At 40.7% G+C, this 15,039-nt stretch overlaps 1 protein-coding gene across 6 annotated transcripts in view; it reads right to left on the bottom strand.

Annotated features, from left to right (window-relative positions):
- Nucleotides 1–15,039, bottom strand: part of ELMO1 (engulfment and cell motility 1) — a 317,094-nt gene that overhangs the window by 26,350 nt on the left and 275,705 nt on the right. For all 6 annotated transcript variants that reach the window (XM_086742954.1, XM_086742955.1, XM_086742953.1 and 3 more), the window contains one exon: nucleotides 2,691–2,854. In XM_086742954.1, coding sequence (XP_086599080.1) covers nucleotides 2,691–2,854 — 164 coding nt within the window. The remainder of the gene's footprint in view (nucleotides 1–2,690; nucleotides 2,855–15,039) is intronic.

The following is a 15,039-nucleotide window of genomic DNA, read 5'->3' as shown; positions in this document are numbered from 1 at the left end:
ATTGTCAGCAAATCTGAAAATCATTAGAAATTATTTTTAAATTATTCAAATGATACCCTCTCCTAATCACTTCACACTCACGCATTCAGAGCAGGCATTAGTGACTCTTTCTAAAATTGCAGAGAAATCTATAAGATGGAAAGCTGAAAAGCATCCACATTCCCCCCTCTGTTTCCCTATATGTTGCTGATTTTCACACAGATGTTACTTAGCCATGGCTCCATAGCTGACACTAACTCTCCTTTAACCAGCAAACCTTCACTTGGACGTCAGATGTTTATCCAGTATTAAGCCACCTCTGTTGCCATTCAATGTGTCAAGGAGATCTCTGGTCCTCTACAGGCTCGCAAGATTCCTAGACACCTTCTTCCACAGTCATTCAAAACGAACCAGTGATACCTTATTATTTCACTGCGGAATGGCAGTCTGGATGATCAATAATGATTCCAGAATCCTGAATCAATTCTGTTCTGAAGGACATTTTATTTTCTCTAACCAAAAGTAGAATTTGAAAAAACTTCATCTCATGTGATACCACCATGCTCATATAGAAGAAACAACTAATCCTTGCAAAACAAGGTTGTAGTTACGAGGAACTAAGGCAACATTTTCCAGCTTATGTTCAAATCCAACTTGATGGAAGCTACTCTCATCCAGTAGCTTGAAAACTTAAAACTTCAGTGCCTCCTACAATGAATAGCAGAAGAAAGACTTCTATCATGCTCAAGGCATGAAAAACCATAATCTGATTGTCATATTCTCAGACAGAATTAAACAAGGCCCGCCGACTTTACATTCATCATTGTGTGCAATCTCTTTTGGCATATCTGCAAGGCTTTAAAATATACAGCACAGCCACGATTGCTCTCTTCACTCGCAGTCCCTTTCCCTACAAGGAGGCCGTGATTTTGCACTTCTATCAATTGTGCCATCTATGCAATTTGAGAGAGTTCAGTACAGGGAATCAAATCAAAGGGGAAAATGAAAGAACCATTTCTTTTCACAGTCAAGAATAAGTGATCATGGATGCAATCAAAATGCAAATGCACAGAGTTAAATCTCTGCAAATGCAGCTGTGATTGCTTAAACACCTTATCGATTTACTTTGCCTTTACAGCCTTTAGGCTTAGCCTTTGTCCTGAATCTGAAATGAGTCTCTGGTAACACTTCAGTTGCTTTTAACTAATTGTGTCGGCTGTTTCACTCATTCGATGATGAGGAAGGAGACTTCGCACTGCGGCAGCAACTAGTCAGAGTGATACTGGAAATAAAGAGCTTGCAGAGGGCATTGGCAAGTTTCGCGAGGCTAGATGTAGGTGCAAGAGAATATAAATAGTTGACCTGTATCATACTTAAACAGTTGACTCACAGGGAAAGCAGGGAACATGAGAAGCTTTGGTGACAAGCTTAGCAGTACTGAGCAGCTTTGAACCACTAAATGTTGCAGGGGATTGGCAGGGGATTTCTGAGCAGTGTAATGATGCAAAACTGATGGGAACCATTTGTAGCTTTTTAATTGATGCATTACTATGAGTGACATCAATTCTAATTGGGCATTAGGTCCTATCTTCTACTACACTGAAAACATAAAAGAAGCATTCCCCCTTTGATCCACATTGGTATGATTAAAATTTAAGTGTGTAATTCTACTTAGCTTATGCTTCTGCTGTTGCCCTGCTGCCCCTGGAGGAATGTGTCCCCAGAGCTTGTACTCACATATCTGTATCCTTTAGAAACAAATCAAAATGAACATCCTGCTTCTAAATTCTGAAATGCTCTGGTCCAAACTCTTCTCTATACCTTTGCCTTGAAAATGAGATTTGGAAAATCATGAGCCATTCCACTTGAAATACGGTCAGGATTTTATGACAGTTCCACTGATGCTTCTGGAGTCCTCACCATCGCTCTGCTGATGTCAAAAGGTTCCTGCTATTCTCAGCACATCATTTGTGGACCATGGAGTCTGCATCTGTCCTGTGCCATTAGTTCAGCCACAAGCCCAGACTTGGTCCAGAGCCAAGTATTGCCTCTATTTTTCATATAACAGAACAAAGCGTATTCTGAGAAATGGGAAGGAGCTATGGTGGTGATACGAGCATTTGATATTTTGCAGTAAACACCAAGGAAATGAGAATCCCATTGGCTAGCTGTCAGAATGTTATCATTTACAGGTAAATAACTGCTTGTCTTTAACACCAAGTTGTGACAACATACACAACATCGCTCTTCTGTCGAGCCAGTGCGCATTGGCTCCTCTTCTTCTGAAGCTTCTCCCAGTCTTGCTCAGAGAAGTGACAGTTGGAATTTTTAGAGGTCCTTGGACAGAAGACAAAGTTGTGGTGTTTGTTTGTTTGTTTTTTTTTTTCTTTTAAAAAAGCCACTACCAGCACCAAAACCAAGTTCACAACCATGCAAAGCTAGGAAATGTCAAGGTATTGTTTCATACAAAGAAGCCACGTGAGACGCTCTAGGGATTTGTGGTATCTGGTTTAACTGAACTCAAACAAAAAGTCATGATTCCTAGCAGAAGAACATCCAATGCACATCACGCAAATGCCACACTACTGCTTTTGAGCATGGCTTCCTGGACAGCTTTCCTCTTTGGATTCCCCCAGAGGAGCTTACAAATGTCATTCACATTTGTTAATCCTTCCATGCAAAAACGAGTGGGGAGAGACGACAGTACTTACAGAATTGGACGAGACTGGAAATCTTCCTGGTTCATTCTTTCAGACTGGCGTATTTTCAGTATTTCTGTGTAACTGAGGTTCTGAAGTTTGCTCTTGAACTGATCCAGAGAGCTAGGCTTGGTAGTGAGCGCTCTCATTATCTGTTCTTTCACTACCTGCATTACCTGCAGTTGACAAGGGAAGGAAAAGAAAACCTGTGTTAGCACTTTCTGCATTTTTCTTTCAAATCTTATTCTGGGTCACAGTAAGGTTTCTAGGTACAGAAGATGATTAGTACTATGTGGTCTCAAGACAACTTTTCAGTAGCATAACCAGAAAATAAGCCAACTTCTGACAAGGCATCACAGCTTACAGCAAAAGCTCATCTGCTCTGTAAGAAGAAAATTAAATTTTTTGGGAGGTGGTGGTGAGAGCGTAATTTATTGCTTGGCTGTCTCCCTAGATAGCTAAACTACAATTGCTGGTTAGAGGATTTTAAGTCCCGCTCTGTCTGTGGTTTGTGTTGCCACAGCAGCAGCAGCATGGCACTCTGAGCTGAGATGATGCTCCCATCATGTCGGGGACAGGCACACATACAACAACAGACTCCTAATAGCAGAGAAAAATCTGTGAAGTCCTAAGGAGCTGGCTGAGAGTGCAGATGCACATCCTGCCTTTTGCCAGTTCAACCCAACTGAAGCGCACAAGCCGCAGGCGCCAGTTTAACTGACCACAAGAGAGAATGCAGAGAGTTTTTCAGAGTCTTATAGCTCCCCTACTGGGTCTTAGAGCTGTTCTCCTGACCAGAAGGCAGTAGTACAAAGATGCTAACTGTGCCCCATTGCTTCTCTTACTCCTTATGCCCAGAGGTGTTGGGCACTACACTGAAACACAGGAGGTTCCCTCTGAACATCAAGAAACAATTTTTCACTGTGAGGGTGACCAAATGCTAGTACAGGTAGCCCAGGGAGGTTGTGGAGTGTCCATCCCTGGAGATACTCAAAAGCCATCTGGACATGGTCCTGGGGATCTGGCCCTGCTTGAGCAGGAGGCTGGATCAGATGACCTCCAGAGGTCTCTTCCAACCTCAACCACTCTGTGCTTCTGTGAAAGCCTGGTGCTGCAGGCACATTTTGGCCATACACAGTAAAGGGAAGAGAACTTGCTAAAAGAGATCATTAGTCAGGGGAGAGACAGAGAGATCAATTTGCCAAGGATATTACAGGATTGCTTTTGAAGCAATGCCATAAAAAATGCAAACCAAAAAAATGAGAATGAAGGATGGCTGGGCAACAGCCATCTATCTGCATATTATTTATTTTATCAGGAGAAAACTGCTGAGATGCAGTTAACTAAGGGGAATTGCTTGGCTCCAGTTCAAATAAATACGTATCACAGATTACTGTTTGTCTCTCTGCAATCCTCGACTAATTTCCTTGGTGCTGGTGCAAGTCACACACACATTGAAATATTTCTGATGCTGTGCCTAAGTTGATTGAAAAAAACAATTTATCAGAATTAGAAAGGCCCATCTCACCCAAATCCAACAGCTAAAAACCAGTAGGAAACAGTAACACCACCCTGGTATCAAAGTGGGTGTGACAGAAATTAACAGCTACACAAACAGAGGGCAAAAGTTTTTTCTGTACTGTTAATTTTCCTTTACTCTTTTATCTTTACCATGTATCTTAAAACAGAAGCTTAGCCCCTCAGAGATTCCCTAATAATTCTGAAAATTTCTCTTTTCACATAATATTTCATTGTTTCACATGTGTTGCCTCAGTCTTCTAACTCATTGCCTGCACTGTTTTCTATTTTTGCTTCCTGGGATGTAACATCTTTCCTGGGGTGCGATCTAAGCATTCACCTTAACTGTGTCCAGCAGATGAAACTAAGCAATTAAAGAACTGAGGGTGACTTCCTTTCTTACTACAGGGACTATATCCATCCCAGAGATCTACTTCTAGAGGATCAAGATGCTTCTCCCAAAGGTGTTGGCTCAAGTGGGCAGCAAATGCCTTTGGCACATTCCCACCCCCAGGATGAGGCAGCCTGCCTACACTCACTTGGCTGGAGCCTTGCTTGGAATGTATCCTTGCAGTTACGATCCTACTCTCAGTAAATCTTGCAAACCTGGCCCAGCAAAGCTGAGCTCTGCTCCGTCCAGTCCTACAAATCTAATAGGTATGTTGCTATGTACTTGGAGAAGTCTTCTAAAACTTAGTTTGATGACAAAAAGCAATGTTGAATTCTGTACTCTACACCTCCATATTCTTCATTTCATATATAGAAGTATTTGTTTTTAGATGGTGGCCATGTGCAGCTAAATCCCTCTGAAGAGTTATTTAGCTGGCCTGTCAGCGGGAATAAGCTACTTCCCCATCTGAAAGACAGACTCCTGACTGCCACCCAACTGCTTAGAGGGATTAATGTCTCCTTGACTGCATTCAGGGTGCGCTCACTAGACCACACCAGTCCAAGTAAGAAATGTTCTGTCACACCTTCAAAAAGACAAACTGGAAGGCCAAACAACCACAACACCTGAATGTTAACGGATTGTGCCCAATAAGGCAAGTGGTGTACTCCTACTGATTTCACTGGGTCTTGCTTTAAATCATAAAAAGGCTTAGAAAATGTAACGAAGGAAGTGTTCTCAAGGGAATAGTGGGGAAAAAATGAAGCAGACAATCTCAGCAACAAGTTGGGTGTTACAAAATATCTTCAATCTTCCTCTTTTTGCCATCTTGACAATGACTACTTATTGCTGCTAATTAATTTTAATTTATATTTTATATATTTATATATTATTAATTAGAATTAATTATTAACAACTACCAGGAATGAAGAAGAGGGGAGAGAGACTGGAAACTAACACTGCCCATCGAAAACGTATTCAGCTATTGGTACCTCCTAACACTACCGTCCAGGCTGCCAGCGAACTGGGCTTAACTTTTCACCCTCACAGAGAACGTGACATTCAGCTGCTGGCTTCACTTCTGCTTTCTCAGGCCCGCTGAGAGGCTGTGCTAGGCTACTTTGTCACACGTGGTTTTACAGCCAACCTGCAGTCATCATTCCTGCAGTACCATGCAGAAGAAGCACACAGAACCAGGTAGCTTAACTCAAGCATGTAAGCCCCGTCATCGCTCATGGGATCAAACTTGCTATCCATTAGAAAGCAACAAACTACTGCAATTTCAAAGACAGGCATAGTATAACTGCTAAACTAACCATACCACACTGCTATATTAACTATCACTACCATATCACCTTGATTTTTCAGTACTAAACCAGATTTGCGAGCAAATCTATAACTCAAATTGCTTATGCATATAGGCAGTTCCAGTTTCATGCATTCTTTCAAATATCTGTACAGATCTGGGTTTTTCTTGCTTACATGTAGATTTAGTTTCCTAAATTCAGGCACTCACACTGGGGAAACTGCCTCTACGAGCAGTTTTTTCCATAAAATAAATGGACAAAGAAATAAATAAATACTGTATTTTAGGGAGTTGCATGTATGCGGATCTTCTTTTCAGTCTGATCTCTGAAAAATCCATATGAAGCAGTGCTCGCTCTTGGCTAAACAACGCAAAGGAGGTTCAAGTTCAGTAGACTTAAGGCGCTGACACTCATGCTTGGTTGCACAATCCTGTACAAACCCTTGTCTGGTACTCACCTTTGTGGTTAACATGCAAACAATGCAAATTACTCTTCTTTGCTATGATGTGGGAAGTTATTCGCAGGGTATCGTCAAAGAGCTTCTTGGTTTAGAGGCTCCCCTTGCTCCTGGGACAGAAGGCAGGAAGCGTTTGCCCCAGCCCCAGCACATAAGGGGGTGATCACTTGCCTTGTAATGTTTATAGCCAACACTATTTAACTAGCTGGCCAAAATGCCAAAGCTGCTGATTGCATTGAGTCTCCTGAGCATTTAGGAATCACTGCCAAGGACTTTTAATCTGTTCAATTTCCAAAGCCAAGTTGCCAGCCCTTGATTACTGCTGTCTGAGAGACAGCATCAACCCTTCCTCCTCATGTGTAGGACCTTACATGAAATTAAAGGTATTCTCTACTCAGTGTGATTGTATATAAACACTGTAGACAGTTTTAATTACATTATGCTTGGCTACTCTTACTGAGAAATGAGTGTTTCAGAGGGCACATTTGCTTTAAATCGTGTCATCTTTATCTGATGACCTCTTGTACAGTAAAAGAATCTCAAGTTCTGGATTATGACTCAGGTAAATTTACTGAAGACATGAAGAGAAAGATAGTAGGAAAAAAAAAGAATACTTCTTTTTTCATTTAATCACATAGGACCTTATTTCTCATATTTTGTATCCATCTAACGTGTCTTATATTTCTATGGTCAGTATCACCACAACATTAAATTATGTATTTTTCATTAAGCTGTTTTAGTCTAGCTTTGCATTTAGCTTATTTGACTTGATCTCCACCATATTGCTTTCTGACTAATTTGCCCTTTCAACACTGACCCCCTCTTTTAGTCTTCCTTCTCTCTCTTGCCATGACAACTTTTGCCTATGCAAATAAAGTCTCCTCCTTTCAGGATGGAGCAGAGCACCTGGGCCCTACAACAAGGGACAAAATAAAAAAACCAGAAGTTGTCATTGTGAGAAAGAGGAGTTTATCAGGGCCAAACTCTACAGCAACCTTCCCACTGATGGCATTTCAGCAGCCTGTATGCAACTATGGAAAGCACAAACCTCTCTACTCTATCTACCCCCTACCAATGCAAAGTTTGTCCTTGGCACTGACTGGAAAAGACAGGCTGCCATCTCAGACGCTTACCATTGCCTGCAAGCTTCTGGAAATTTAAATCTGAGCCTTCTACTCACCAGACACACTCTTTCTACTCACAGCATCAATCTTCTCAGAAACTTCCTCCAGAACAGTCTGAAGGACTGGACATTCACAAGAACCCATCTGTGGAGCACCAGACAGCAGATGAACCCTTCTCCTAACTTCCTCACAATATCAGTGTTTCTCTTGAATACGCATGCCCTTTTACACGTAATGACCCTCTCACAGCAGCAAGAACACATCCAGAGACCATCAAAGAAGCCACTGAGTTGTACCTCTAGTATCCTGGAGCACACGTTACATTGATTGCTGCTTGGTGACTAACTCAGGGGGTTGTGTGTGTCAGTACGTTACGCTGACTGATTGCCATTTATCTTCATAGTCCACCTTTCTTCAGAAAAGTGTCTTCAGACAAGACTGAGATATAAATCCTGAGCCCATGTTACAATGATGTGCTTAGTTCAGTGCTTTCCTAATTTGGCTCAAAATGAGCGAGCACTGCAAGGCATGATTCCCCTGCTTTGTTGCCATATACGATAAAAGAGCAGCCACTGGACTGCACTATATCCAGAGACTCCCCCTCTACAACCAGACTTGAAGCATCTGAGATGTGAGAAGTTTTAAGGCTTCATTCACTAGCTTTTCCATGTGACCATTCAAAAATCAAAAAGCCGACAAAGAGAAAACTGGAGGAAAGACATCTCTTTGTGAATTGGTTGTCAAGAATTCATACTCAGTTTCCTTCCTACCTACATGTTCCCAAAAAGAAGTGGCTTGGTTTATACAGCGTAAAACATGAAGGAGAAAACGTCATTTGGTGATTGAGATCCACCTTGATCATTCCAGTCACACAGGGATTTCCTTCAGTTAAATTCACAGAGCAGGCAAAAATAAGGTTGTAGAATGAAATGGCCAAATTGTTCTTAATGAACAGTGCTTACTGACAAAGGAGGCTCTAAAGAAAATCTAATTCTGAAGGGAAAGGAAATTACTTCAGTTTACAAGCAACCTGTCAGCTCCTTTAATGAAAACTTTGCCTGTTTAATGTGTGCACCAGGTAACTCAAGACAATTTTTTAGACTGTTCCAAAGAATTAAATTGTCTTAACTAGATCAATGGTTATATTTTCAGAGTACTCAGAAGAGCCATCCTGAGAGACTTCAAGGTCCTTGGAAGATAATTTAATGTTGTTTTTCCCCCTCTAACTCCACATATTGTGGTCTGTGAATTCACTACACTAGTCTCCCAGTCACGGCCAAGCTTCCATTCCACATTACTTTAGAATACTAATCTGAACACGCCACCCTACACAAGTAAATTTAAACTCAGTGCTGGCGCAATCTAACTGCTGACAAGAGACTCCAACATTCCAGATAATTTCTTGTATTACAGTCTGTGTACTCTGGAATTACAAAAAACTCTCAGTTTTCAATCTTCTTAACTACTCCAGAACACAAGGACAGTTACTGTCGCCAGCGATAAAGAGGCAACTCTAAGCCGTCTGGATGTACACGGCCACAGGAATAATTAAGTCGATCCATTTTCAGGCAGCAGGGTGAGAAAGCAGCTGTCAGAGGCTTTACCAGATATAAGCTCTGCTACGTTTTATCCCTTCATTTTCTGCAGAATTTAAAACCTGTTGTGAAAAAGTTTGTGTTGCTGGAGTTTCAGCTTTCTTTTTTCTTTCCTTCTCTTCTAAAAACCTCTTTTGCTTGTGATTATACTTTTCTAGTAGGAACCAAGATGTCTTTCAGTCTGCAGAGAAGACACCTGAAACAATGCAGTGGTTTTGATCAAGCTGAGTAGCCTGTTTCCATGTAGTATCAGCATCAACATCGTTAGCCAGTTCAGCTGTGACTAGTGTTTTGCAGGAATGGCTAGCGTGAACAAATGAACACGCCTAGCAGACCTGATGATGGAATGGAGAGGCAGGAGAGGTGACAGCAGTTCTACACAAGGTGTTTAGAAAGTCTTAAGCGGGTGTCTGGAAACTTAATGCTGTAGTAACAGGTCTCTTCAATGTGAAACCTTTTTCAGAGCCTCAGGACCCAAATAAATTGCCTGCCCTCTGGTGAGGAAAAGAGGGAAGAGAACCTGCAGGAGCCTGACCTTGCACTGGATCCTGAGATCCAGAAGGTTGAGTGGTGAAGAAAGAAAAGGCTGAAGATGAAGCAAGGCCCACAATTGCTTCACGTTTCAGAGAAGTTCTGGATTTTTTTCAGCTTTTAATATTCCCTTGACTAATGAATCACAGGTGTGGGAAACCAGACTGAAATCACACAGTTCCTGGTAATTGATGGGCCAAGACTGTTTTTAATCAAAGACTGCAAGAGAGGGGATAGAGGATCCATGACATTCTTGCAAGAAAGGAGGAATAACAGCCCCAGGGCCACAAACACAAGACTGGTGAGTGCCACAAAGCAAGGTGTGAAAGGGAGGCTGAGAAAAAGCAAGGAAGGGGTCTGAGGAGTAACTGCATCTGAAAGAGCTGATGTAAAAAAGTTCAGTTCCCTGCAAAAGACTCCTGGCTCATCCTGCTACTGGATTTTGTAAACTGTATTCAGGGGAAATGGACCACTAATTGCTGCACTCTGTTATATTACATCCCTGGGCTACTTCACCTCTGCAGCAAGAGCCTGTGGCCACAGCTTGACTTGGCACTTTCCAAGGACACTCCCAGAATTGTGTTAGCTGCACTGATTATTTTCACTTGGATCTAGAGGTCCTGATGGAGAACCACTGGATACCAAGGAGGCCTCCAGTTCTTTTTTAACATTACTATTTATTTGCTCAATTAAAACCAGGAACAGTGGCAGAGGCTTTGGCTGGGAACAAAAAGCAGCTTGAACTTGACTGAGAAAAAGAAAAAAGGCTACGAAAAAATTTCACCGAAGGGTAATAAGGCTAAAGGGATGGGCAAGAAGATGAATTCATTTTGACTATGAATGTTAATATACTGGAGCAGACAAAGGAAAAAGGAAGGCAGCTGGTAGGAAGGATGTTATAAATACAGAAAAGGGACCAGAGCAGGAACAGAGATTTCACTGAGGAGTATCAGCATGTGCAGGAAGGCATCTGGTTGATGGTTTGCAGCAAAATAAATTAAGGAGTGGAAAAGTTTGAAGAAAAAAAAAAGGCTCTGATAGATGTTGTATTTCAATAGAAAATGAAGGCTGAAGGAAAAGAAGAAATGAGATTTTGTTAGAAGATCAGTTAAAAGGAAATAGGAAAAGAAAGGGTAAAATATGGGGGAAATTATATATGTACTAAATTATGGCTCAGGAAGCAGCTGACTGAAGGGAAACCTTCCTTAAGGACTGGCTTGAGGAAGTTGAGGGTAAAATTGATAGTAATAGAACAAGAAGTGAACAGCAGTCCTTTACAAACTTGAAATGCATGTGGATTTAGAATTATCATCAAAATATATGTAAACACTGTCCACAATGTCTTCAACCATTGTGCTAAAAGACAATGTGAAAGCAGTCCACTGGCTTCTTGCAGGGCTAAAACCAGATGCTACCCTCAAACCCAAGGGTTCCGTTCAAAACAATGCTAATCTAAACACACAAGTCAAATACCACTTATTTGGGTTGCATTGGGCTACAACAGGAATGACTGATAGACAGGAAACCTCTTGCCCACATTTAATACTTGCAGAATACTATTTGCATCAGAAATAAGAAATAAATTTCTTTCCTGTTTGTGCTTTGTGCCTTGAGGTAAGCAAAGCAAGAAGTGCTGTGTGCCAGAGTGTTTCTGCCCCAGTAAAATGATGTGCAAAGTTAATATGACAGTTTTTGTAAACTTCCTTGTTAGTTAATTGAAGTCTTAGGTCAGCCAATATTACATTATTTCCCTCAATGCCTGACAACCTCCTCTGGCAAAATAAAACATCCAGAAAATCATTGGTGGGTGGCATTTAATCCAGGGCTTTTTGCAGAGAAAATGTACTGATCTTCTCAAATAAAATGTTAAGTGAGGGGAGAGGGGAAAATGAGGAGATACTTGCATCCTTAGTCATATACCAATGTAATAATTAACACGACAAATAACAAGCTTGTGAATTCTAAAGGAAAACAATACGAGTTACCCATGATTAGGAACATACATTTGGGTACTGCTTCCCTTAAAATTCACAATTACATTAAATGGCACACACTAAATGAAAATTAACTGTAATATATTGGCAAATAGCTGGTTCTACAGAAGGAAAGCAAGGACAAGATTCTAACAGGTAATTTTTCTCATAGGAAAGTGTAAAAATCAAAGAACTCAAGTTCTGGGTATTAATGATGAATGAAAAAGACTCTTCAAAAGGAGAGAAAAACAGGAAAAGTAGGGGAGCATTTTTTTTTTTTTTAAAGGGGAACAGAAGGGGCTGGAAATATCGCTTAGTACATCTGATAAATGGATAAAACTGTAAGAACAATACTTGCATTACAGCTTCACATCTTCCTGTCTCCTTTAGCGGAGATAAAAACAAAATACAGGTGTGATCAGTTGCATTTCTGAAAAGATCTCCAGGCTGTTTTACCAGTGGAAACCACTGTTTTGAGGTCCATCCTCTCTGAGGTATGAACAGCCACATGGAATTGCACATGGTCCAAGCCTGCCACTGTCCCTGCTTGCGTTGTCCCTTTCTTTATGTGCAGTCAACTCCAGGGACTCTCTAGCTCCACCTCTAAATGGAAGGTGAGCCAGAGCATCAGGTTCATATCTCTTTAATACCAAGAGAAATGGAGATCCCTAATCATCCAGGCGAACCACAAACACACCTGCTAGCACAAAGCACCAGGCAACATGGGGACAGCTTCTCTACCTCTCCCCTTCATGCCTCTCCTCTTTGCTAACCTTCCTCTCTCAAAACCAAACAGACCTTGAAAGTCCATCTACTGCATCTATAATGAACTCTACTTGCTTTGAGTAGCAAATTCTGCAGCTCTATCATCTACTTATTTCCTTAATTCTGATAGGCATATTAATAAAAGAGATGCATGACCTCTGAGATTAGATGTAGGGAATGCTTTGCAGGAGTTGGTTAGCTGCCCAGGATTGTGGGTGTGTACTGACAGGACAAGGGGCAATGGCTTTAAACTGAAGGAAGGCAGATTTAGATTAGACATAACAAAGAAATAATTTACTGTGAGGGTGGTGAGGCACTGGGGGAGGTTGCCCAGAAAAGCTGTGGAAGTGTTCAAGGTCAAGCGGCATAGGGCTTTGAGTTCCTGTTCTGGTGGCAGGGCTGTTGGAACTAGAGGATCTTCAAGGTCCCTTCCAGCCCAAACCATTCTGTGATTCTGTGGGCTCTCAGTAAAGTATTGCTCTGGTTGGACACAATGTAAGTTGTAGGCAAAACTGGACAGTAAAAGTGGGTTCAGGGAGTTTCAGAACCACATGGTACTCTCAGTGACAGCTGGTTTTACTCTGATGAAGTAACAACTTCATGTGATGAAACAGACTTTTCATCCTGGGTAACTGGCTTGATGTTCACTTTTTCTTTATATGGAACAGAAATTGAAATACTGAAAGCTTCTGTGGAATAAATAAATAATTCAGGAATTAGCTGATTTAAACATTCTTATAGTACCCCAAAACGTGTGCCTGTTTAGGAATCTGAGAAATGAAACATTTCAATTTTTCCCATGTACATTTTTCACAGAGAAGGAGATTTGCCTATGAAAAATGTTCATCTTGATGAAACCCTGTATACACAAAAGCTCTGTAATTTTGCCCAGCTTTGCTAATACTTATGTGTTTCTCCAGCAAGTCCAGAAGTTGGCCCACCACTCAAACAGTAAAATTCCTTATTTGGTTGCTCAAAGTACTACCTCACATTTTATCTGTTATCCACATGAACACAGGAAAATAAAATGATAAGTAGAAGTTGGAAGCCTCAGCTTTTTTTTTTTTTCTGAACATTAGTTAAATGGCATTCACCACTTCGATGGTACCTTTTTTCCTTTTTTTTATTTTTCTTTTTTTTTTTAACATTCCATTTCATTAAAAAAGCAAAACTTCCAAAGCTTCTACCTAACAAAAATGACCAGAAAGACTGAAAATGTGGTTTTGTATTCAGTTACCCAAATCAGAGAACTAGATTATATGCCTAGGTTTTCCTGATGAACTAACAAATCAAATGTCCAGTATGCTGGCGTTGGACTATTTCATTCAGTACCATTATTTGCACGTCCTTCCAGTTAAGGTAAATGACTGGGCCAAACAGGAACCACGCAAAAAGGCAATTGTGCATGTGCTATGCTTCTGAATGAACCCACGTGTTGCTAAGCATCATACAACAAATAAGCTGTAATAATTTTTAGGTAAACCCTTGTTTTCACATTCATGTCACTGAAGAAAGCAGTGAGCTGAAAAGCATGTCTACAGAACGCCAATTTTTTTAGCACATCTCATATTAATAACCATTTCAAGTGATAGTTGTATTGATATCAGAGAGTCCAGTCAGTGCCACAAGAACAAAAGCAGTTGCATAAAGTAACCGAATGATTCACAAAAATACGCAAAGCAATGAAAAGATTAAATCCATCGTGACCTGTTACATGCTATCTATAAAAATTATTCTGTAAATGCAGAGCTCACAAATTACTGACTTGACAGACTGTAATAAGTGCTGTCAGGACTATTACAAATCAAGATCTGCTTGAAACTGCCAAACATACACAAAATGGCTATGTCCAAGAAAAAGAAAAAGGAAAGAATGTTTCCATTGCCATTTTACAATGTTCTGACATTATTGAATAATACCTTTGGAAAATTCTGAATTTCTGAAGTTTAGTCCAATGAGATGTTTGCCTCTGGTAGTTACAGCATTACTGTGCTGGTCATATAAATAAGAACAACGCATACTGTTTTCCCCCTTGAGTTGCGGCAGGTAACTGAGCATACAAGGAATTCAACTGAACTGTTCTTAGAAGAAGAAAAAGCACAGATGACACGTTTCACCATACTTCATTCTAAAAACTGCAGTGGAACGGTTTATGGCTTCAGAGACCTGTATTTTTGATTGCTGCAAAGGAGCAATCTTTTCTCCCTCAGATCAAAGGAAAGCTTTTTGGGGATCTAGACACAGTACAGGAAAATAAACTACTCCCCAGGATAGATAGCAGTGATTTATCTGACACCTAGTACCAACATCAGCAATTCAAAAGCATTCAATCACCTCAATTTGATTACAAAATTTACCTGCTAGCCAGAGAAATTAGGAAGGAACAAACCAATTAGGTTACCCAATCTTTTGCTTCGGGAACAGGATCACTTCCGCAAGCATGGGGCAAGCCATCTACAGCTATAAGAAATGTTAACTAAAGACAAATCAGTGACAATCAGACATGTGTAGACTGGTCCCACTGCTTCATCTCCTTCATTATGAGTATAGGAAGCACCTGAAAAATCACACTTTTTTTCCCTCTGGTGATTATTATTTCAATACTACATTCTCAGTTTTGTTTTTTTTTTTTTCCCCTGTTCCTTCTACTCATATCAAATCAGAGACAAAGGACATTTTCTTACAGAAGGATTAAGACAAGTC

Source organism: Chlamydotis macqueenii, chromosome 2 (assembly GCF_036417535.1).
Source record: "Chlamydotis macqueenii isolate bChlMac1 chromosome 2, bChlMac1.mat, whole genome shotgun sequence".
Lineage (NCBI taxonomy): Eukaryota > Metazoa > Chordata > Aves > Otidiformes > Otididae > Chlamydotis > Chlamydotis macqueenii.
Note: the sequence above shows the minus strand (reverse complement) of the source record. Positions and strands in the feature narration are given on the sequence as shown.